This window comes from Kazachstania africana, chromosome 6 (assembly GCF_000304475.1).
Source record: "Kazachstania africana CBS 2517 chromosome 6, complete genome".
Taxonomy (NCBI): Eukaryota; Fungi; Ascomycota; class Saccharomycetes; order Saccharomycetales; family Saccharomycetaceae; genus Kazachstania; species Kazachstania africana.
Window position 1 is genome coordinate 224,784 of NC_018945.1, and position 24,791 is coordinate 249,574.

General features: G+C 37.6%; 9 protein-coding genes across 9 annotated transcripts; 6 read left to right on the forward strand and 3 right to left on the reverse strand.

The window, feature by feature from the left end:
* Positions 1–597: 597 nt before the first annotated feature.
* On the forward strand, positions 598–6,264 carry FAS2 (trifunctional fatty acid synthase subunit FAS2; the record flags this gene model as incomplete). The annotated part of the gene is made up of 1 exon (XM_003957802.1): positions 598–6,264. The coding sequence occupies one exon, from the start codon at positions 598–600 to the stop codon at positions 6,262–6,264; it is 5,667 nt and encodes a 1,888-aa protein (XP_003957851.1).
* A 1,295-nt stretch (positions 6,265–7,559) lies between these two features.
* Positions 7,560–8,495, forward strand: USV1 (Usv1p; the record flags this gene model as incomplete). The annotated part of the gene is made up of 1 exon (XM_003957803.1): positions 7,560–8,495. One exon carries the CDS (start codon positions 7,560–7,562, stop codon positions 8,493–8,495), a length of 936 nt encoding a protein of 311 aa, XP_003957852.1.
* A 660-nt stretch (positions 8,496–9,155) lies between these two features.
* Positions 9,156–10,475, forward strand: CET1 (polynucleotide 5'-phosphatase; the record flags this gene model as incomplete). The annotated part of the gene is made up of 1 exon (XM_003957804.1): positions 9,156–10,475. One exon carries the CDS (start codon positions 9,156–9,158, stop codon positions 10,473–10,475), a length of 1,320 nt encoding a protein of 439 aa, XP_003957853.1.
* Positions 10,476–10,641: 166 nt separating this feature from the next.
* On the reverse strand, positions 10,642–11,652 carry ALG5 (dolichyl-phosphate beta-glucosyltransferase; the record flags this gene model as incomplete). The annotated part of the gene is made up of 1 exon (XM_003957805.1): positions 10,642–11,652. The coding sequence occupies one exon, from the start codon at positions 11,650–11,652 to the stop codon at positions 10,642–10,644; it is 1,011 nt and encodes a 336-aa protein (XP_003957854.1).
* A 273-nt stretch (positions 11,653–11,925) lies between these two features.
* MMT2 (Mmt2p) lies at positions 11,926–13,413 on the reverse strand (the record flags this gene model as incomplete). Its single annotated transcript, XM_003957806.1, has 1 exon — positions 11,926–13,413. One exon carries the CDS (start codon positions 13,411–13,413, stop codon positions 11,926–11,928), a length of 1,488 nt encoding a protein of 495 aa, XP_003957855.1.
* Positions 13,414–14,110: 697 nt separating this feature from the next.
* On the reverse strand, positions 14,111–14,656 carry GRE1 (Gre1p; the record flags this gene model as incomplete). Its single annotated transcript, XM_003957807.1, has 1 exon — positions 14,111–14,656. One exon carries the CDS (start codon positions 14,654–14,656, stop codon positions 14,111–14,113), a length of 546 nt encoding a protein of 181 aa, XP_003957856.1.
* A 1,250-nt stretch (positions 14,657–15,906) lies between these two features.
* Positions 15,907–17,928, forward strand: FMP40 (Fmp40p; the record flags this gene model as incomplete). Its single annotated transcript, XM_003957808.1, has 1 exon — positions 15,907–17,928. One exon carries the CDS (start codon positions 15,907–15,909, stop codon positions 17,926–17,928), a length of 2,022 nt encoding a protein of 673 aa, XP_003957857.1.
* Positions 17,929–18,471: 543 nt separating this feature from the next.
* On the forward strand, positions 18,472–21,453 carry KAFR0F01270 (uncharacterized protein; the record flags this gene model as incomplete). Its single annotated transcript, XM_003957809.1, has 1 exon — positions 18,472–21,453. The coding sequence occupies one exon, from the start codon at positions 18,472–18,474 to the stop codon at positions 21,451–21,453; it is 2,982 nt and encodes a 993-aa protein (XP_003957858.1).
* An 878-nt stretch (positions 21,454–22,331) lies between these two features.
* Positions 22,332–24,719, forward strand: FLC1 (flavin adenine dinucleotide transporter; the record flags this gene model as incomplete). Its single annotated transcript, XM_003957810.1, has 1 exon — positions 22,332–24,719. The coding sequence occupies one exon, from the start codon at positions 22,332–22,334 to the stop codon at positions 24,717–24,719; it is 2,388 nt and encodes a 795-aa protein (XP_003957859.1).
* Between the last annotated feature and the right edge of the window lie 72 nt (positions 24,720–24,791).

Consider the following 24,791-nt stretch of genomic DNA (forward strand, 5'->3'; position numbering starts at 1 on the left):
AGTTTTTGGATCGCTCGTTAAAGAGTTAAATCATTACAACTGTAATCACATAACTCTTACACTCGTATAGTAGTTTATTTCTCTTTTCTCTACTAATAGGAAAACATTCGTAACGTATCTCGGCTCTTATGATTTTTGTCCTCTCTTTAAATACTCTTCTCGTTCAACCTCGTCACCCGGTCCTCTTGGCGAAATTTTTCTCTCTCTGTAAAATTTTTTTTTAGCGAGGGCTCAAAGAATTTCAATTTTTTTTTCTATGTCACATGATTAGATAATTTTTTGGAAAATGTCTCACGTGCCACCCCGATTGTAATCGGACCCGTTCGATTCTTCGCTGGTGCGTTTATGTAATTTAATTTGTCTCTGTTCCTCGCATGTGAAATTATTAGATTCTCTAACGTGGCAAGTAATATTTTTCAACATATTTTCATCTTCACATGCAAATGTTTGTTCCTGAGGCTCGGTCGTCTCGAGGAACTGTTGAGTTTTTAATATGCATCAATGCGTACGTATATATATATATATAAACAAACAGTCTCGAAAGGCCTGCATCCTGGTGTTCAATTTTCAAACTGACAAAATAGTCAACTACACATAATGAAACCTGAAGTTGAGCAAGAATTGGCTCACGTCCTTTTAACAGAACTATTAGCGTACCAATTCGCTTCTCCAGTCAGATGGATTGAAACTCAAGATGTCTTCTTAAAAGATTTCAACACCGAAAGAGTCGTCGAAATTGGTCCTTCCCCAACTTTGGCTGGTATGGCTCAAAGAACTCTGAAAAATAAATACGAATCTTATGACGCTGCTTTATCTTTACAAAGACAAGTTTTATGTTATGGAAAAGACGCCAAGGAAATTTATTACACCGCAGAACCAGCTCTCCAAGAAGCTAAGACTGAGGAGCCGGCCGCCACTACTCACGCTGCTACGACTCCAGCTCCTGTTGCTGCCCCGGTTGCTGCCCCAATTGCAGCCCCGGCTCCTGCAGGTCCAGTCGCTGAGATATCTGATGCTCCAGTCACTGCATCCTTGTTATTACATGTCCTGGTTGCTCAAAAATTAAAGAAACCATTAGAATCTGTGTCCATGTCTAAGACTATTAAGGATCTTGTCGGTGGTAAATCTACAGTTCAAAATGAAATTCTTGGTGATTTAGGGAAAGAATTCGGTTCCACTCCAGAAAAGCCTGAAGATACACCATTAGAAGAATTAGCTGAAACTTTCCAAGACAGTTTTTCAGGATCTCTTGGCAAACAATCTTCATCATTACTATCAAGATTGATTTCTTCAAAAATGCCTGGTGGTTTTACAATGACAATTGCTAGGAAATATTTACAAACTAGATGGGGTTTACCTCAAGGTAGACAGGACTCTGTCCTACTAGTTGCGCTAGCTAATGAGCCAGCTGCTCGTTTAGGATCAGAAAATGACGCAAAAGCATTTTTAGATTCTATGGCCCAGAAGTATGCCTCTATCGCTGGTATCGATTTATCAGCTGCTTCAGCCGGTGCTGGCGGTGCCGGTGCGAGTGCATCTGCTGGCGCCGCCATGATCGACGCTGCATCTTTAGATGAGCTAACTAAAGATCACAAGGTCTTAGCACGTCAACAACTACAAGTCCTGGCTCGCTATTTGAAAATGGACTTGAACAGCGGCGAAAGAAAATTATTAAAGGAAAAAGATGCTGTATCTGAATTACAATCACAATTAGATTTCTTAACTCAAGAGTTAGGTGAATTTTACGTCAGTGGTTTGGCTACTTACTTTTCCAGGAAGAAAGCTAGAGTTTTCGATTCTTCATGGAATTGGGCAAAACAATCTTTACTTTCTTTATATTTCGAAATTATTCACGGTGTCCTTAAGAATGTTGATAGGGAAGTTGTCAGTGAGGCTATCAATATTATGAATAGATCAAATGCTGCTTTAATTAAATTTATGGAATACCATGTCTCTCATACCGACACTTCCAAGGGTGAAAATTATGAGTTGGCCAAATCTCTAGGAAAACAACTGATTGAAAATTGTATAGAAGTCCTTGATGTTGACCCAGTCTACAGAGACATTTCTAAGCCAACAGGTCCGAAGACTACCATCGACAAAAATGGTAACATTAAATACGTTGAAGAACCAAGAGAAAAAGTTAGAAAATTATCTCAATACGTTCAAGAAATGGCTCTTGGTGGTCCATTAACCAAAGAAGCTCAATCAACTATAGAAGAAGATTTAGCACGTGTTTACAAAGCTATTCACGCTCAGGCTGACACAGATGACGTTTCCGATTCTACTAAATTAGAGTTTGAGAGCTTGTACAGCAAATTAGTTAAGTTTTTAGCTGAATCCAAAGAAATTGATGCCACTCAGTCTACCAAATCAGCCGGTGAAATCGATGATGCACTAGATAAGGATTCCACAAAGGAGGTTGCAGCATTACCAAAGAAATCAACCATTACACAAACTGTTTCCTCTACTATTCCAAGGGAAACTGTTCCATTCTTACACTTGAAAAAGAAGTTACCAGATGGTTCGTGGAAATACGACCGTCCATTATCCAAGTTATTCTTAGATGGTTTAGAAAAAGCTGCCATCAATGGTATTACTTTCAAAGATAAGTACGTTTTGATCAGTGGTGCCGGTAAAGGTTCTATTGGTGGTGAAATTTTACAAGGTCTATTACAAGGTGGTGCCAAAACTATTGTTACTACCAATACTTTCAATAAACCTGTTATGGATTACTTCCAAGCTTTATATGCTAAGTATGGTGCAAAGGGTTCCACTTTGATTGTTGTTCCATTCAATCAAGGTTCAAAAACAGATGTGGAAGCATTAGTTGATTACATCTATGATGATGAAAAGAATGGTGGTCTAGGTTGGGACCTAGACGCCATTATTCCATTTGCTGCTATTCCAGAGAATGGTATTGAATTGGAACATATTGACTCTAGATCTGAATTTGCCCATAGAATCATGTTAACAAACATTTATAGAATTATGGGTTGCGTTAAGAAACACAAGTCTGCAAGAGGTATCGAAACTAGGCCGGCTCAAGTTATTTTGCCAATGTCTCCAAACCATGGTACTTTCGGTGCTGATGGTTTATATTCTGAATCTAAACTATCATTAGAAACATTATTCAACAGATGGTATTCAGAGTCATGGGCTAACCAATTAACCGTTTGTGGTGCAATTATTGGTTGGACCAGAGGTACCGGTTTAATGAGTGCTAACAACATTATCGCTGAGGGCATTGAGAAAATGGGTGTTCGTACCTTCTCTCAAAAGGAAATGGCCTTCAATTTGTTAGGTCTATTATCTCCAGAAGTTTCAATCTTATGCCAAAAGGCTCCGGTTATGGCTGATTTGAACGGTGGTCTACAATACGTTAAAGATTTGAAAGAATTTACACGTAAGCTACGTAGTGATTTGACTGAAACTGCAGAAATTAGGAAGGCTGTTTCTATTGAAACCGCATTAGAACACAAGATTGTTAATGGTGCTAATGCTGATGCCGCCTATACAAAGGTTGAAGCTCAACCAAGAGCTAACATTCAATTAGGTTTCCCAACTTTGAAGCCATATAAAGAAATTAAACAAATTGCTGCTCCTGAATTAGAAGGTATGTTAGACCTGGAAAAGGTAATCGTTGTTACCGGTTTCTCTGAAGTTGGTCCTTGGGGTTCATCCAGAACCAGATGGGAAATGGAAGCCTATGGCGAATTTTCATTGGAAGGTTGTGTCGAAATGGCATGGATGATGGGCTTAATTAAGTATCATAATGGTAACTTAAAGGGGCGTCCTTATACTGGCTGGGTTGATAGTAAGACTAATGAACCTGTAGAAGATAAGGATGTCAAGAAGAAGTACGAATCTTACATTTTAGATCATTCCGGTATCAGATTAATCGAGCCAGAATTATTCAATGGTTATAACCCAGAAAGAAAGCAAATGATCCAGGAAGTTATTGTCGAAGAAGACATGGAACCATTTGAAGCCTCCAAGGAGACAGCTGAACAGTTCAAGCATGAACATGGTGACAAGGTTGATATATTTGAAATCCCAGATACTGGTGAATATTCTGTTAAGTTATTAAAGGGAGCTACTTTATACATTCCAAAGGCTCTAAAATTCAATCGTTTAGTTGCTGGCCAAGTTCCAACGGGTTGGGATGCCAAGACATATGGTATTTCAGATGATATTGTTTCCCAAGTTGATCCTATTACTCTATTCGTTTTAGTTTCCGTCGTTGAAGCATTCATTTCTGCTGGTATTACTGATCCATACGAGATGTACAAGTATGTCCACGTCTCAGAAGTTGGTAACTGTTCTGGTTCTGGTATGGGTGGTGTTTCTGCTCTTCGTGGTATGTTTAAAGACCGTTACAAGGATGAACCTGTTCAAAATGATATCTTACAAGAATCCTTCATCAACACAATGTCTGCTTGGGTAAATATGTTATTGATTTCTTCTTCTGGTCCAATCAAGACACCAGTTGGTGCTTGTGCTACTGCTGTTGAATCTGTTGACAATGGTGTAGAAACTATTTTATCGGGTAAAGCCAAGATCTGTATTGTTGGTGGTTACGATGATTTCCAAGAAGAAGGTTCTTACGAATTCGGTAACATGAAGGCCACTTCAAACACATTAGAAGAATTCGAACACGGTCGTACCCCTGCCGAAATGTCCAGACCTGCCACTACCACACGTTCTGGTTTCATGGAATCCCAAGGTTCTGGTATTCAAGTTATCATGACGGCCGACTTGGCATTAAAGATGGGTGTTCCAATTTATGGTATTGTTGCTATGACAGCTACAGCTACTGATAAGATCGGTAGATCTGTTCCTGCTCCAGGTAAGGGTATCTTAACTACCGCTAGAGAACATCATGGTAGCTTCAAGTTCCCAACCCCAATGCTAGACATTAAATACAGAAAGCGTCAATTAATTGCTCGTGAAGAACAAATTAAGCACTGGGTTGAAAACGAGTTGGAATTACTAAAATATGAAGTTGATGGTGTTTCCGCTGAAGACAGAGAAGAATTTTTCATTGAACGTACCAAACAAATCAAGCTGGAAGCTGAAAGACAATTGAAGACAGCTCAAGCTCAATGGGGTAATGAATTTTTCAAAAACGACGCACGTATTGCACCATTAAGAGGTGCCTTGGCTACTTATGGTTTGACCATTGATGATTTAGGTGTTGCCTCTTTCCATGGTACATCCACAAAAGCCAATGACAAGAACGAATCAGCAACTATCAACGAAATGATGAGACATCTTGGTAGATCTGAAGGTAACCCAGTTATTGGTGTTTTCCAAAAGTTCTTAACTGGTCATCCAAAAGGTGCTGCAGGTGCATGGATGTTGAATGGTGCATTGCAAATCTTAAACAGTGGTGTTGTTCCCGGTAATCGTAATGCTGACAATGTTGATAAATTATTAGAACAATTTGAATATGTTTTATACCCATCTAAATCAATCAGAACTGATGGTGTTAAGGCAGTTTCTATAACATCGTTTGGTTTCGGTCAAAAAGGTGGACAGGCTATTGTCATTCATCCAGACTATTTGTACGCTGCAGTTAATGAAAGTAGATACAATGAATATGTTAAGAAAGCCAATGAAAGAGAAAAATTTGCATATCAATACTTCCATAACGGTATGATTCATAACAAATTATTTGTCAGTAAGGAACATGCTCCATACACCGATGAATTAGAAGAAAGTGTTTACCTGGATCCATTAGCTCGTGTAACACCAAATGTAAAGGAAAGTAACAATTTAGTTTTTACTTCCAAGAGTATTCAAAATGCCGATACTTTAACAAAGGATTTACAAAACAAGCAAACTGCTTCCTTAGTCAATGAACTAACCAAAGAAGCGCTCTCTAACAATGCTAACAGTGGTGTTGGTGTCGATGTTGAATTAATTCAAAGCATCAACATAGAAAATGACACTTTTATTAGCCGTAATTTTACTGAAAATGAGATTGCATATTGCAGAGATCAACCTTCCGTTCAAAGTTCCTTTGCAGGAACCTGGTCTGCTAAAGAAGCTGTATTCAAGTCATTGGGTGTGAAGTCGCAAGGCTCTGGTGCAGCGTTAAAGGAGATTGAAATTACCCGCAGTAACGGAAGTGCACCGGAAGTTTCTCTTCATGGTCATGCCAAGAAATTAGCTCAAGAAGCTGGAATTACTGACGTCAAAGTTTCCATATCACACGATGACTTCCAATCTGTTGCAGTCGCCATCTCTACGAAGAAATGAACCTTAAATTGAATAGTTCACCATATATTTGTATAATATTCCTTTTAGTGACGCAATAATATTTTAAAGATGAGTAATATCTAAATATAAGCAGTAAATTACCTTCTCGTTTTTTCTTTTTTAATGCCACTCACTAGTAGTAGATTTTACCGCTATTGGTTATAGGGCAGGGCGGTAAAGTATTCAGAAGAATGGATTGACAACATTGGATATAAGAGACATACGCACCCCTGAGTTTTTAAGCGTTTATCAGTTCTCCTCTTCCATTGGAGAATATTGCGTACAAAAATGCTTCTAAAGAATGCTTGATTCATCTTATCAACTTCTTATCGTATAACAAATTAAAGTTTCCATATCACTTCATTCGGGTCGATCGAGTCAAACCGCAATAATCTTCCGCCCGGGGTAGCAAATTCGTTAGAAGCACGGAGACAGGCACACGCACGTACACGCGTACAACCCGTTCCGATATTATTATCCCCACAATAGAGCTAGTTCCCCCTCTCCCTCCTTCTCTTCTGACCTGCTTTTGCACAAACGGGCTCCCTTTCTACCCCTGCCCAGTGGAGAAATATATGGAAAGACCCTCTTTATAATCTATAAGCCACAACAGTCACCAGTCCAGCTCCCCTGGGGCGCAACTCCGTCTTGTGACGCGGGAAGAAAACCTTGACTGTCTTGTTTGACACCGAGGAGTCTGGCACACTCCGTTTATCGCTTGAAAACCTGCACAGAGGGAAATATAGACATGTTCTATAAAGGCAATTGGGATAAACACGTCACCACATAAGATGACTAAATAATACCACTAGGAGTGATAAGCGAATACAAACTTTAATTAAAGCTAAATTAATAATAATTTGACAAGCGGGAACCAGGAAAACATTTCTGTGATCCTCAATTTCACTGATGGTTACTGAATGTGTTTTTAAGGATGGCGAGAGGAAAAGTATCGATCTTGTTTGTAGATTGTACGACTGATACAGTTAATTGTCCTCATAATGTGTCAGTACTTTTGGAGTTAGTGGTCTATGTGCGGTTTTTTTCCCTCTCTGTGTTACTCATCGGTAAGGGGAAAATCATCTTACACTTTGCCTTATTCTCTTGTATTACAACCGTCCCTTGCTTACTGTTTTCTGGTGCTGTGACTATCTTCCTAATCCAAGATATAAATATATTCAATTCTCAATGAATTTTATTTTAAAAACTACAATGAAAAAGATTCTTAATAAACATACATCAATACTCTTTGTTCAGTTAATTTTTATTTTCACTAGCTTAGTAATTCTCACTTGATGTCATCTACGTCTTCAGGTGGTAAAAAGTCTAAAAGGACTAGAAAATCATTCACATGTCATGGTTATGGTGACTGTCACATGACATTCGCAAGGGCTGAACATTTGGCAAGACACGTTAGGAGACATACAGGTGAAAAACCATTCGAATGTAACGTTTGTTTTAAACATTTTAGCAGGGTGGATAATTTAAAACAACATAAGGAAACTGTTCACGCAAATGTCTTTATTGATGAAATGTCTAATAATACCCCCATTAATATAAAGAATAAGAGAGGGAAGAAAAATGCTTTATATCAAGATACCATTTATCTATCGAGGAAAAATCAAGTTTCACCACATATTACACAAAGATTGCAATTACCACCCATTGAACAACATCTACAATCATCGTTTGCCCCATTGAAAACATTGCATGATCGTGCACACCATTTTCCAGCCGTTCCCACTAGAGAGAATAATCAAAGAAATGATGGTCCAGTGCAAACTCCGCCCATGTTACTACTGCCAAATAGAACTCACGATCAATATCCCACTTTGGATAATATTCCCAGAAGCCAAATGACCCCCCTCATAACATTACCTCCATTGAGAGAAAAGCAAGAAATGGGAACTATGCACGGTCGTGCAAGGAATGCTCAGAATTACCCAACTCATAATAGCTACCACGATCGACAATATTTCTTACTTCCTATAAATAGTGTTCCTCCAACACAAACGCAATATTCTCCATTCAACAATCCAGATGCAACTAATAATAGTGGGAATTACACAACAGTTCCAATTTCTCCAAGGGCATCGTATGGTACTAAAAATGACCTCGATTCTTCAACTCCATACGTCAATATTGCTATTAAATCGGAAGATGCACAAGTCGATTTAGACAAACAAAAAGAAAATAAAAAGCGCAACAGCATCGGTAATCTAACCACATAATTAATATTCATTCTTAGTATAAATATATATATTCAATATCCAAGTAAACTTTGCATCACACTCTTTTACTGAATCCATTTCTGTTTCCGACACTACATGCCAATTGTGCTCAAAACCAAATCCAACAAACAAATCAATCAATCTAAATATTGATCCTACAATCCAATAAAATGGTTAGTGCACTAGCTGACTCTAGCCCTGACCACAACTGTCTATAGTGAGTATTGATTGTCAACCTCTTTGAAATGTGTCGCTTCGTCACGTGACACTTGTCGTTTCAGATGATGACGTTGTGAATGATGTGACAAGCAATTAAAGGCAAAGGTTATAAAATCTGAAAAAAAGAAGAACCGAGAATATGATGAATGGTTGAAGTTTAAACAGTTCATATGGTTGGCCAAACTGTAAATAACACCCAATTATGTCGAAACGTGCTTTATCTCTAGACGATCTGGTCAATCATGATGAAAATGATAAACAAAAATTACAAAAATAAATGCTGAAGTGGAAAATGAAGAAGATGTTAGAAAATTCAATGATAATATTTCAGCGACAGAAGATAACCAAGATGACAAGCAGTCTGAAGTGAGCGCAGCTGTGGCTCCTTCTTCTTCCTCTGTGAATACTGGAAGTGACGTTGTTCACGATAGCAGCGTCAATATGAACGATTTTGACGATGAAACAGATACCGATGACGAATTTGGTGAAGTTAACTTTGATGATGGAATGACATTCGATTACGACAAACAAGATAAGGATCTTCCTCAAAAGAAGCAGGCAGAACAGAACACAAAACCTTCTGTAACTAACAAAATTGCAAAACCAAAATTGGAAGCTGAACCTTCAATGAAAATAAAACCAGATAGTGAGAAAGAAGTTGAAGAACCTCCGAAAATTTCAGAGGGGACTACAGAATCAGCTTCTGATAATATACAAAAGAAAACATCCGTTGATAATATATTTGAAGAAAAATCATCATTGCAGTCAAAAAGAAATAACGTTAAGAAAGATCTCCAAGTTTTAAATGAAATCTCATCCAATTCCAAACCAAATAAATATAGTAATGTGCCAATGTGGGCACGAAAGTGGAAACCAACAATAAATGCGCTACAAAATATAGATACAAAGGATTTCAAGGTCGATCCTTCTATTCTGAATATTATTCCAGACGATGATTTAACGAAATCAGTGCAAGATTGGGTTTACGCAACTGTCTACTCCATCCCAGCAGACTTAAGGCAGTTCATTGAAATGGAAATGAAGTTTGGACTTATTATAGATGCTAAAGGACCCGACCGTATCACTCCACCAATTTCATCACAAGCTATTTACACCGAGTTAGATGCTCATTTAACTCCAAATGTAGATGAAACCCTTTTCAAAGAGCTAAATAAATATATTCGCGGCCTTAGTGAATTGAACGAAAATTCTGGTAAATTCAGTGTAATAGAGTCATTATCTAAGGATTCTGTGTATAGAGTGGGGCTCACGACCCAAAGACCTAAGTTTTTAAGAATGAGTACAGATATCAAGACTGGACGTGTAGGGCAATTTATTGAAAAGAGACATATAGCTCAATTGTTACTCTTTTCACCAAAGGACAGTTATGACGCCAAAATTTCCATCAACTTAGAATTGCCCGTACCTGAGAATGATCCACCTGAAAAATATCAATCACAAACTCCTATTAGTGAAAGAACTAAAGATCGTGTGAGTTATATCCATAATGACTCTTGTACTAGAATCGATGTTACAAAAGTTCAAAATCATAATCAAGGTGTCAAAGGGAGACATACAGAGGTTACACATGAAATTGAAATAGAAATAAACACCCCAGCCCTTCTCAAATCATTCGATCATATTACTTCTGATAGTAAAGAGTATGCATCAGTCATAAGAACATTCTTGAATAATGGAACGTTAATCCGTAGAAAACTAACGTCATTATCATATGATATTTTTGAAGGTCAGAAGAAATAAAGAAAGGGTATATGAGATCAGCCATCATATAAGTTAAATAAATTAAAATAATAGATGTAATATTAGGTAAGCCATATAAATACAGGTGGTTCTTTTTTTTTAGCGGGAATCAAACAGTAAAAGTCTATAAATTAATGCTATTGCGAGTTTCCACAATTCAATACAATTAACATTTTCTATATGGTTTATAAATGCCAAGGATGTATGCCATTCTAATGATTACCAAATCTTTAGCCATTTTAAGACTATCAATCGCCAAATCCATTTTTGAACCGCCAACTTCATGCCAGGAGATTGGAATTTCTCTGTATTTGATGTTCTTTTTAAGGCCCAACAGTAGAATTTCAACATCGAAAATCCAGCCCTCTGTGTGTAAATAGGGGAAAATGTCGTTAATAGCATCTCTATTGAATAATTTGAAGCCACATTGAGTATCCTTTATTGATCTAATTCCAAATATAAAGACTAATGCATGAAATCCATACATCAAACAATTTCTAACAAATGATCTCTTGATAACAGCCTCCGTATTAACCATATGTGCTCTTGAACCAAGAGCCATTGCTGGAAATTTCTTACCTTCATCATCCACTTCCATATTTTCTATATTTTCGATCAATTTTTTGACATCACTGAACTTACTAGCACCATCTGCGTCAGCAAATAGACCGTACTTACCACGAATATGCAAAAGACCTTGTTTGACAGCTCCACCCTTCCCTCTATTGTGGACAAATTTGATAACACGAAGTTGTCCAGATTTCAAATTGAAATGGTCACGGGAAAGTTTCAAGACAAAGTCACTCGTTCCATCACTTGATCCGTCATCTACAACAACAATTTCCCATTTACTTGGCATCTCAGCCTCCAAAAAATTAATGGCATCTTTGAGCATTGACAATATCCTACTAGTTTCATTATAACTTGGCACCACAACAGATAGTATAATATCATCTTCTGACCTACTTGGTAGCTTCTTTCTAATGAATTGCCTCTTGTTATCGTCGATTGTAGTGAATTCAAGTTCCTCAGGACATGGTTGTCGAGGACTATGTGATAGTAAATATACTATTAAATATACTGATGTAGCGACGGCTACCACAAAGGAACTCAGAAGCACTTTCACATTTGTGTTTGACAGATTTGAGTAAACAGATACTAACTGTTCACTGAACATATTTAATATGAGTCTATTACTTGTATAGTCAGGATATACTGCTCTGAATAAATTTATTTAGAAAAAAGAACAGCTCAATGGATATTATTGAAATGGCTTTGTTACATATTTTCGAAAGTCGCGTCGAAACAAAGCTTGATGAGTTTCCTGAAAAAAAGACAGCTATGTAGCCTCAATTAAAAATTAGAGACGGTAGGCGAATTTAAAGAAATATTTATTTAATTTTATGCTTAAATATAGACAGATAGTAGATGATTGGGAGTTGCGGTCAAACTAATGTTCATGCGTGTGATGATGGTGGTGTTCCTCGTGCAATTCAATATCATTCTCGAGTATTTCAGTACCTTCAGCCTCTTCCACAAACTCAACATCTATCTTATTGATGTTTGGCACGTTCTTCTTAACTATACCTCGTAAATACTTTGTGACGTTTTCAAATTCGTCGATTCCTAATCTATTATCCCATTTCTGCTGGGGTACTTGTAAAACTACTACGGCACGTAGATTCGGTCCAGACGAGAGAACTGTTAACCTTTTGATACTATATGGGTTATCGGAATTATTGTTCGATATGAGCTCAGTCAAGGAGTCTTTGATAGTGTCTTGTAACTTGATGTAGCGGTCATCAGTATTCGGAAGTGACTGGTCCGTCAATTCTCTTATGGCGGACATCATGCCTTCACCACCGGCCTTAATGACTAAACCGGATACAAGTACACCACCGAGCGCATCCAACGATTGTACATGGAATAAATAACTGGAGGTAATTGCAACTAGAGCTACAAGTGATGTTAAAGAATCTACTCTATGGTGCCAAGCGTTTGCCATTAAAACGTTGGAATTTGTACTAATGGCAATCTTTTTAGTAGCTTGAAATATCCATTCTTTAACAACAATGGATCCACCTGCAATCCATGCAGCGTTGATGTTAGTCATACCCTCTACTACTCCGTGTGAATGTCCATGTGAATGTCCCATAAAACTACTAAATATTTCAATAAGTGTATGAGGAATTATAGGTCCAACGATAGCACACAACGAACTCCAGCCAATAGATACACCTGCTAATGCTAAAATTGTAGAGACAGCCAGTGAACCCACTGTTTCAACCTTACCATAACCGTATGGGAAGTCAGCAGTGGCTTTCTTAGAGGCAAACTTTACTGAGAACAAAGTCAGGAGATCTGATATCAGATCGCTGGCAGCGTGTACAGAGTCAGCCAAAAGGGCCTGGGAGTGGAACACAATCCCACCCACGAATTTGCCAAGAGCAATACCTACATTGATCGCCAGCCCTATCCATGTTATTCGTACCCCTGGATGTTTTTTGATTTCCTCTGTACTTAGTAAAAGAAATGGATTTGCATCATGAGTATGTGTGTGACCATGACTCTGTGACATATTGGTATTGTTATTTGAGGCCAGAATCGGCTGATTGGATAAAATTCTTGAAATATGTTTGTTAGACCCTAAATGATACGAATCATTTTGTTCTGTCTCTGACTGTCTCATGTGTACATGGTCGTGAGTTTTAAAGGCATTTGCCAGATTATCTGCCGGGTTTAAGGCAGTACGCTTGTCTTTTGTTTTCTTATCCTCGATGGTAGCTGCCTTTGAAGAGCGTGTGACATTTTCGTCCACATACCTTACGGTCAATGAAACGTGAAATGCACGTATACTCGGTTTATTCAATATGCGTGCAACATTTCTGGAGTATTTCAGTTTACTAGCCGGCAGACTTAAAATATTGAGTCGTAGCATATTTATCGTGAATCTGATCAGTCTTCCTTAGGAATAAAGCGAATCGAACTGTCACTTCAAACAAGCTTACTTGTAGTAAATATATGTGGTAAAGAGATCTATCAATACTAATTCAATCAATTCAGGATGGTCTAGTAATAATGTAGGCTTCGAAAGAGTGTTTTTTATAGATTTCAAGTACACCCATGTTTTAGGTTGCTTACTTTTTTGCTGATGCTGATAGCCCTTCGAAGAAAAGCCCGTCCATTTCTATGAACAGAAGAAGTGAAGACGATGTGACAGCAACTATTAAACACACATGTTACTCTCTCATCTCACTGACAGACTGCGTCATTATCAGGAGCTATATTTTTGCGTGGAGTGCCAATCACTGGTACAATTTCAGTCCTCAAATGAAAATTCTATTTGGTCTCACTAAACTGTGACAGCATTTGTACTTGCCGTAAATAAACACTTGAGACTAGACACTTAGTTCAAGCCACTGCCTCTGGAAATTACAAGTACTATTTGTTGCATAAATATCTTGCAGGAACACTTTAAAAAAGAACCAAAGTAACTAGAGTTAGAGTTTATATAGATTTCTTGACCAGCAAAAAAACATTGCATATAATAAGCTAACTAATCAAAAGTATATATTGAGAGGGAGAAAAAAAAAGTTCTACACCATGGTAAAGCACTGCTAGACATTACTCCTCATCTACCAGTCTAAGTCCCTATCTTCATTCACATTAGCATTTCTTTGACCTCTTCCAGTTCTCTTAGATCTTTGTTGACCTGACGAGATAAATTGGTCTTCATCATCTTGTTCATAACCCATACCAGTGTTGCCTTGGTTGAAACCAGCACCACTTGGTTGTTGTTGTGTGCCATATGTGTCCTTGTCGTAACCTCCCATGCCACCTTGTTGTTGACTGCCAAATTGTTGGTTACCAAAATCTTGAGCATCATCGTTCATGCCCCAAGAACCTGGTTGAGTAGTACCACTCTGGTAAGCTTGGCCACTGGATGGATAGTCCTGACCGGACTGGTAGGTTTGACCGGACTGATAGCCTCGACCAGATTGGTAGCCTTGACCGGATTGATAGCCTTGACCGGATTGCATGGAATCATCCTGGTTGAAGCCTTGTTGCTGTTGTTGTCTTTGTTGACGGGTTTGACGACCTTGACGACCTTGTTGTTGTTGTTGGTTCTCATCGTCGTTGCCGTGCAATTTTTCAGTAAATTTGTTTAATAGGTTGGACATCTTTGTATTGTTATTGTATCTTCTATGATGATATTTCAGTAATGGAGAGATCTACAATTTAATTGCTAATGGCTCTACTTTTATATTAATTGGAAACTGGTGGAAAATTAAGGTGAATTATTCAAGATCAATTAAAAGGATACTTGTGAAGGAGATTACTAGTGGACTTCAATTTAAGGTCCATAATATTTCATGTACTTAATGAAAGGTCTGGATCATAAGACTCTAAACCTACGTAATTTCAAAAGGTTTTCGCTGACACTCCTAAGATTAAGACGATTCTAAAAATAATCGTAATTTACCTTACATTTATTCATAAAAAGAAATTAGACGCTTCACCAGCTATAGTGCGTTTGTTGATAGTTGGTTGAAACATTTTTACATATCGACTACACTTCAAGTTCTGGACGTTTTGAGATTACTCCCAAATTGAAAACTTATTTGACTAATAAATTCCCTTAATTCAGATCATATTTTTCAGCTGATACAAAAAGAAACATCTCAATTATAGACAGGGATATAGTGGAAGTTGCATATATCAGCAAAAAGGAATGTTACTCTATGTAGTAGTGTGGTGTAAGATGGACGTGACCCTTATTACGTGTTATCCAGCTTGTTGTAACTTGAGCTCCTCTTGAATATAGAGTTAGTAACCGAGTGCCGGGACTGACACCCTCCACTTGTGGATCCATTCATTAGAGACGTATGAGCTGGTTAGCGGAAACTAGCGTACCCTTAGAAGATGGATGAATTTAAAGCGGGAGATGATGGGCTTATACCTTTTGCATGCAAGGGAAACAAGGCTTATGTTCTCCTAGCAGCTGCGGACATTATCCAGTCGTCCAAACTTCTGCTGTTCGGAGAATTAAAACACGAAGGTGGTCCTGATGTGGGTTTAATGACGCAAGAGGAGATGATATTTTTCGTAGTCAATTAGCAAAGATTCATTTGTTTTGAGGACATAATATTCATTATCGTTGCTATCCTTTTTTTTTTGGTCAATGACGAACGACATCTTGTGGTTTATTGGGTTCCGAGTATCTTGCCCAAGAAAATATTCTCCCGCCAGTTGATGCTGATTCATTGAGGGGATTATTGAAGATTTTGCTTTAAGATATGAATTTATCTTTGTGAGACAGTTTGTAGGATTAACATGTTTAATATTAAGCAAAACTAAATGGATGAGACTTAGTCGCAAGTACTTTAAAGGCTGTATTTGTTTCGAACGCTTATCTACAATTCGACGAGCAATGCCAGAGAAAATCAAAATCTTTGATGCTTTAAGAAACTCCGGGAAATCTAGTGTCATCGATAAGCTAACTCCAGATAGGTGGCTTCCAAATGTCACAGCAGCCATAAATCTAGTTGAAAACACCACTTCTACCGATGCCGAAAGGATTAAAGCCTTTCATACTCCAAGAATTGTATCCAAAGGTAGCCATTTCGCATTTTGCTTGCCTACCAAAAGACAATACGTTAGATGCTTGATAAATTCTCGTAATGCTCTTGATGATTTCAATTTATCCTTAGACGACAATCTTATCAAGATATTCAATGGAGAGAAAGTATACTACGATAAAGAAAAGAATATTTTCTCCTATAGTCTAGCATATGCAGGTTTCCAATTTGGAGAATTCGCGGGACAGCTAGGTGACGGTAGATTGGTAAATTTGTTTGACCTACCCGACAAAAGCAAAACATACCAGACATTCCAGTTGAAAGGATGTGGTATAACTCCGTTCTCACGATTTGGGGATGGTAAAGCAGTCTTAAGGTCAAGTATAAGAGAATTTATCATTAGCGAGGCTCTTTTCAATATAGGTATTCCATCAACAAGGGCAATTCAATTGTCATCTTTGCCTGGAACAAAAGCTCTTAGAAATGGTATGGAACCATGTGCTGTAGTTTGTAGATTCGCTCCAAGCTGGATTCGGTTGGGCAATTTCAATCTTTTCAGGAGGAGGCCTGACCCAAAAGGTTTGGTCGCATTGTCAGATTATTGCATTGAGAATGTTTTTGATAATGGGAGAGGATTCCCTAAGGATATAGATTTGAATCATTTCACTAGGGACTACTTTCCAGATGCAGATGAAAATGTAGCAGCAGAGGAACATTCAAAGCTGCGTGATGGCCTTACAAAATATGCTCTGTTCTTTAGGCATGTTGTCAATCTTAATGCTGAGTGTGTCGCATACTGGCAAGCGTACGGATTTCTAAATGGGGTCCTAAATACAGATAACACATCAATAATGGGAATATCAATGGATTTTGGGCCGTTCAACTTTTTAGATAGGTTTCAACCTGATTTTACCCCGAACCATGACGACTCAATGAAACGTTATAGTTTTGAAAACCAACCTGGTGTCATATTGTGGAATCTCATACAATTCGCGCAAGATATTGCTCTGTTATTAGGGGCAGATGAATCAATGATAGGCAATATTACAGAGATTGATTTAACTAAACTTGACGATGGCACTGAGGCGAAAATGCTTGAAAGACTGAATAAAATAATAAGATTGAGTGTGAATGAATATAAATTCCACTTCACCGCAAAGTATGGAGACTTGTTCGCAAAGAGATTGGGAATAGATTTGGGCATAGATATTTCAAATTGTACCGATCAGACGTCTATTCAGAGAGTTGCAGAAGTTATTACTGAATTTTGTTCAGTTATCGTCGAGCCACTACTTAAAATCTTACAAACAACGAAGATTGATTATAATAACTTTTTCGTCAACCTTCAAAACTACCAGGGTAATTTTTTCGACACTGACACAACTGCTTTCGCCGGTTTAGACAAAGAATTTGTATCGATCTTTTTCAATGAATCACAGATTGAGCAGTTGTTAAGGTTTGAAAAGGATCGCAAGTCGCAGCTGTCTAATAATGGGGAGATTCGTCTTATGAAAGATATATTAGAGGACCTGAAGGCATGGACTAAATGTTACACGGATTTAGTTACCAATCACCAGGTAAGAAGAGAAATAGCCCGAAAGTTCAATCCATTATTTATCCCCAGGAGTTGGATTTTCGATCAAGTCATTGATGATTTGACGATACGGCAAAAGGATGTATTGGAAAACCCAGATTCAGAGCTGGACACCTCCCTGCTACAAAAATTACATTTAATGAGCTCCTATCCATACGATCCCAGTAAGTGGGATAAATCTATAAGAAATGATGTTGTTGAAAGTTGGACCACTTTGGAGCATTCCTGGAAAAGGCAAGATACAGCCAAATATATGAAACAGGCCACTTGTTCAAGTTAGATATAAGCCAATATTTTACGTATTTTCGAAAAAGCTTTGTTGGTTCATAGACTCTATAAACCCTACAACAACAAATATTTTAATGGTCACTCTCTCCATGTAGAAAAAATTCTGGGATGAACTGAGTTTTCTTGGCAGTGAAGAGATAATAATAATTAAATCTCTAGATGACTTGGAATGAAAGGCCGTATTCCTCTACTACCAAGACAATAACCCTTTGTTAGACGGGAAATTCCTATATACATGTTAACATTTATATCGATTTTGCATTATCTTTATTATCGTAACGACTGATTCACGTAGGTTAATTGAACTTTTTATAAACTGACACTGTCTATGGCTCCTCACAACTATGAATCTTCGGAACATTTCTTTTATTAGGAACGCGGAGCGGGGGACGGACTTTCTTTTTTGAAATACGTAATAAGACTGAGCTCCGGAAAAAGTTCATTTTTATATAAGAGCACTGAACAAGTTTTGAAAAGTTGTCAAATACATTCCTAACAGGTACACCAAAAAGTAAAGATACTTAGAGGGCTCATAATGTTGTTCAAGAAGCCAAACATGTGTACAGAGTTTGTAATACCCTGTTTCACTTTAAACAGTGTACCTTCTGTTGTCGTTTTACCAGGTGTTTTATGTGACATCACCTTAACAAAGTCATTGTCTGACTCTCTTTTAACATATCTGAACATGCATAAGGAAGACGCTACTATTGATGCACATATTGTCAGTAAAATTTCCGATCAATGTAAAGTAATCCAGCCGGGGAAAGGTGCACAAAAAGTGCCAGATAACAAAGACCGTTTTTACATATGTTTACTGCCTGCAAATAACTCTAAGGCTGATATTGGATGTATTTGTGCCATCGAGCAAGTGAGCTATCTGGACGGCTCGACAACCAAAGTCTCTTTTATGGCATTACAAAGGGCTCGGGTTAAGGAGCCGCTTTTGAACTCTGGTGATAACTTCTGGCTTTCTCCAGTTTCTTTGTATGATGAATTTTCCATTTTGACCAAAACTGTGAACACAAAGGATGTCCTAAATATGGCTATGGAAATAATTAAAACTATAGATATGCTAGAGGTGACGCTGACTAAATTTAATAATAAATACAAAACAGCTGCAAATAGTGGTAATTCCCAAGAGCATTATCTACTACTATCTCCTTTATCAAATGCTTTATTTTTTCAATTAAATTCAGAACAATTCAATAGGTCATGGTCTCATATCAGAGTTGAAGCGGAAGCGCTCAAAAGCTCTCTCGTTTTAGATGCCCCAACTGAGTCAAATTTGACGAATTTTGGACTGATTGATATCTTGACCACAGTTCTGCCTATCTCAAAGACATTTAGACTTGATATCTTAAATTGCCTTGAAATTAGAGAAAGGTTTACTACTTTCGAAAAAATTGTCAAATATTTCTTCATGATTTTTGCTAATTTATACGATTCCACAGAATATATTAGAAATTTTTATTCAAATGCCAACACTTTAGAGAAGGCCAACCTGATTGCAAATCAACTAAAGTCATTGAAGATTTTTATTGAAGATGTCAAAGCCAATAATACTGCGGTTGCATCCAACAGTGGCAATAAGATGGGTAGACTTTTAGCGCCAACATCTAAAAATCAGCAAATCAGGACCGAGAGAACCAAAAATTATGCAGAGGAAGAGGAAGATTATGAAGAGGAAGAAGATGATGATTTTGACGAGTTGAAGTCAGTTAAAAGATTTATCAAGAAACTTCCGAAGTTGAATATCCATCCAGATGGGAAAAAACTCTTGGTTAAAGATTATAAGAGATTGATGAAGATGTCTTTTCAAAAGACGAACTCAGAATACCAACAGCTTAGAAATTATTTTGATATTATAATGGATATACCATTTGACAAATTCTCGAAGGAGGAAAAAATTGATATATCAAATTGTAAGTCCAAATTAGATGTAGAGCATTTTGGTTTACTTTCAGTTAAGAAAAGGCTATTGGAATACCTTTCAGTATTGAAATTGAATCAGTTAATCCCAAAGAATCAGAATAAATGCCGTCCACCCATTTTGTTACTAGTTGGGCCACCTGGTGTTGGTAAAACTTCTATTGTCAGATCCATAGCAAGTGTTTTGAATAGGAAGTACCAGAGGATTTCCCTAGGTGGCGTCTATAATGAGGCAGATATCAGAGGTCATAGAAGAACGTATGTTGGTGCAATGTGTGGGTCGATCATAAATGCTCTTCGTAAAGCCAGTACTATGAATCCGTTAATTTTACTAGATGAGATTGATAAGATTGGTACTTCGCCTGCAGGTCGCACTAATACAGGGGATCCAAGTTCAGCATTGTTGGAGACCTTGGACTTTGAACAGAATTTCTCATTCATGGATCACTATGTGGGGCTTCCTATTGATTTGTCCCAAGTGTTATTTATTTGCACAGCAAATGACTTGAGCACAATTTCAAGGCCTTTATTAGACCGTATGGAAGTTATTAAGATACCTGGGTATACACTAGAAGAAAAGATAGAAATCGGTTCTAAATTTCTATTGCCCAAACAGATCAAACAAAATGGATTAAATCAAATCAATGGTGCATTTAACTTGGATCAAGAAGCATGGGAATCACTGGTGAGTGGATATACACGAGAGCCAGGTGTGCGTAATTTGGAGAGGCAGATAGCGAAGATAGTTCGCGGTAAAGTAGTAGAATATATTGAAGACCCGCGTAGAAAGGAAAGCAAAACTGTTGATAAGCAAGAGTTGCATAAATACCTGGGATTTCCCTTACATCCTATTACAAAAGAATTACTGAGCGATATTCCATGGGCTTCCAAAGAGGGTATTGTAAATGGGCTATCATATAATTCTGATGGTACGGGTAGTGTTTTAATATTTGAAATAGTAAGAACAGGACCATGTAAGGGCAGCCACAGTGGGCCAGTGATCAAATCGACTGGTAATTTAGGAAATGTGCTTCAAGAGTCTATTGATATTGGTTGTAGTCTTGTAAAAACTATAATCAGAAGAGGACTATTAGGTGATGTGCATAAATCCAATGTGGAGACGTTTTTCACAAGTGAATACCACCTCCACGCACCTATGGGAAGCATTCAAAAGGATGGGCCCAGTGCTGGTATGGCTATCACAATGGCATTGCTGTCCTTAGCAACTGGGAGACCCATTGATCCGACATTGTGTATGACTGGTGAAATTACGTTGAGAGGGAAAGTGCTACCTATTGGAGGATTGAAACAGAAGTTGTTAGGTGCTAAAATGTATGGAATGAAGAGAGTTCTCGTACCATACGGTAATAAGCAAGATGTTATTGAATCTATAACGGATGACATTGATTTATTTATGAAAAGTAGTAATCAAAATGAAATCCATCTCGTTCACGACAAAATGGGGTTATCACTAGCATACGTGAACAATATTTACGAAGCCATTGCAGCAATTTGGCCTGACCTAAGCCTAGAGGGATTAACCACCGTGCACAAAGTATTTGAAAACAATTTCAAAAGCAAGTTTTAAATAATTATACATATAGAACAATATAATATCGGACTATTCTATCTATACTTCGACATTACTAAAAATAGCATGGTAGTCAAGATAAGAAACAACAATCTACTGCTACGTATAGGAACAGTCAGATCAGAAGAATACGAAAAAAAGAGGCAGAACGTAAAGAATTCCTGCATCTGATTCTGGGATCAAAAATGACGAATTTCGTACATGGTGGAACGACCCATTGACCACTACTCAAATTGGGAAAAACCATCCCAGGTACTAACAACACAATTGTCGCAGGTCTCCCTCCATTCATTCAATCATTCGCCAACTACTCTTCATGTTGGGAACTGCACACTGTAGCGAGTAAAGTCTCTCGTACGCGAAAATCAAATGAAAAATGAGTGGCGGAGGAGGCTCTGTAGAGAAAATTTTTTAGAAGCCGAGTTTCTCACAGAAGAGTTGTGAGGGTTCGAGAAACATTGAAGTTTGAAGAAAGAAAAAAAAGAACTCAGAAGGGCAGATCATACATATCAACTCATCCCAAGCCCAGAGATTTTATATATTATTTGCGAGAGGCAACTAGTTCACTTTTTTTTGATCTGGTAGCAATCTTGTACTTAAAGCTGTAAATACTATTTTGAGGCTAAACTAGTTCTTTCTTTCAGTCTTATCCATTCAGTTCGTTGAGGCCCTTTCAAAAAGAAAGAAAAAAAAGAAACGGTTTCTAAAGGCATTCTCATCAAAAGGCTTATTCCTTCGAGCTAACAGGATTAAGAGCATAGAATCAGATTATAAGAGCAATTCTCGAGATTAAGTGATACTCTACTTCATACAACTCCTAGATCATCATTTCTACTAATATTCTGAACTAATACGTATAAAACGCAGTTTTAAACATGCATTTGTCAATAATATGGTGGCTAGTAGCTTCTGTCTACTTTTCATTAGCTCAGGCTAAAAGAAGTCTGGTGGCAACTTCGTTAGTTACATGTATGGAAAATTCCCAGGCATCAGCAAGTACATTCGACGTTACATTCAACCCAAGTGATAGATCATTACATTATTTTTTAGATATGACTACTCAAATCAGTGGTTACGTTAGCGTCGATGCAGATGTCTACGCTTACGGCTTCAAAATTATCTCAAAAAGTATCGATGTCTGTTCCTTAGATTGGAAACAATTTTGTCCCATGTCTCCAGGTAATATCGAAATCGAATCTATTGAATACATTTCTGAAGAGTATGTGAATGAAATTCCAGGTATTGCTTATACCGTTCCTGATATCGATGCCTATGCTAGATTAAATATTTATAACAATGAGAGCGCAAAAGTTGCATGTCTACAAGTTTTCTTCTCAAATGGTAAAACGGTATCCCAGATTGGTATTAAATGGGCTGCTGCTGTCATTGCAGGTATTGGCTTACTATTATCTGCCGTTTTATCCACCTTCGGTAATTCCACAGCAGCATCTCACATATCAGCAAATACTATGTCCCTTTTCTTATATTTCCAATCTGTTGCCATTGTCGCTTTACAACATGTTCACAGAGTTCCACCAATCGCTGAAGCTTGGTCTGAAAATTTTGCTTGGGCTCTAGGTTTAATCAGAACAACTTTTATGCAGAAGATTTTCCGTTGGTACGTTCAAAATACTGGTGGGACACCTAGCCTGTATTTAACTTCTACTACAATGTCGGTCTTAACTCAAAGAAGTCTTGACTATTTGAAACAAAGCAGCATTTTCAAGAGAAGCACAAATGTCCTTTATGGTAATTCAAATACTTTAATTTTTAGAGGTATTAAGAGAATGGCCTACAATTTAAACATTGAAAATACTTCTGTCGTTTGTACTGGTTTTACCTTCTTCATTATTTGTGGTTACGTATTAGCAGGGTTATTCATTGTCACTAAATCTGTCATAGATCTTTGTATTAGAGCCGGTTGGATGAACCAATCCAAATTCTCTGATTTCAGGAAAAATTGGAAAACTATGTTAAAAGGTGCTCTACTAAGATATATTTACATTGGTTTTGCACAAATTACAATATTTGGTTTCTGGGAATTCACTGAAAGAGATTCTGCCGCCGTTATAGTCATCACATGTTTACTATTAGTCCTAGTCATTGGTTTAATGTTGTGGGCTGCTTACAGATCTCATTTTTTCGCTCAAAAATCTATTGAAACTTACAATAACCCAGCCGCCCTATTATACGGTGATGAACGTATCTTACACAAATATGGTTTTTTTTACACAATGTTCAATGCCAACCATTACTGGTGGAATGTTTTATTACTGAGTTATGTCGCAGTGAAATCTCTCTTCATTGGTTTTGCACAAGCTTCTGGTATGACACAAGCTTTGGCTATTTTCATCCTAGACTTGTTCTATTTGATTGCCGTCATCCGTTACAAGCCTTATTTGGATACTCCAACAAATATTTTGAATATTTGTATCTCCTTAGTCACAACTATCAATTCGTTTTTGTTCCTATTCTTTTCTGATTTGTTTGGACAACCAAACACTGTTCCCGCGATTATGGGGTGGGTATACTTTATTCTAAATGCTGCTTTCTCCTTCATCTTGCTGATGATGATCTTGGCCTTTGCCGCTTTGGTGATGCTTTCCAAGAACCCGGATCTAAGATTCAAACCTGCTAAGGACGATAGAAGATCATTTCAAAGACGTTCGATTAAGGCTGGAGAAGATTCTTCCAACCCGGTTGACGATGAATTAATGGCTTTAGGTAACGTTGCTAGAGATCATGAAGATAACTGGGAGGATGAGTTAGAAAAGAGAAACAGAGATAACGTCTTTTCTGATGACTACGATGAAAAATTCGCTTCATATAATGCAAGTGGTAGTGATGTAGCAAGAAAACCAACTTTCACTGAAAAACTATTACGTAAATTATCTCTAAAGAAAGGACCTAAAAATAGTTCAACAGATTTGTTAGGACAAACTGATGATGTGGTAGGTCGTAACAACTCACAAGGCACTTTATCATCTAGTTCTAACGTTCCAAGCAGGCAATATCCAGGCACATCGCACAATAAACATCAGTCTGTATCAGGAAATGGATTAATTGACTCTTTTGAAGATGAACAAACTGATAACCCATTTAGCTTTGATGACGAACCTCGTTTGGTAGATGATGATTTTGAAGATGTCTCAGCTAGAAATCATGAGCAGAATATGCAACGTGATATAAGCCTTGACACCATGAATGTCGGAAATAATCATGCAACAACCAAAACAGACATTCTCGATTCAAATTATTTTTAATTGATGTTGAAACGAGTATGTCATCGTATCGTCCACTTTTTTCTTCGCATTTCTTGATCGTAATTGATCTAC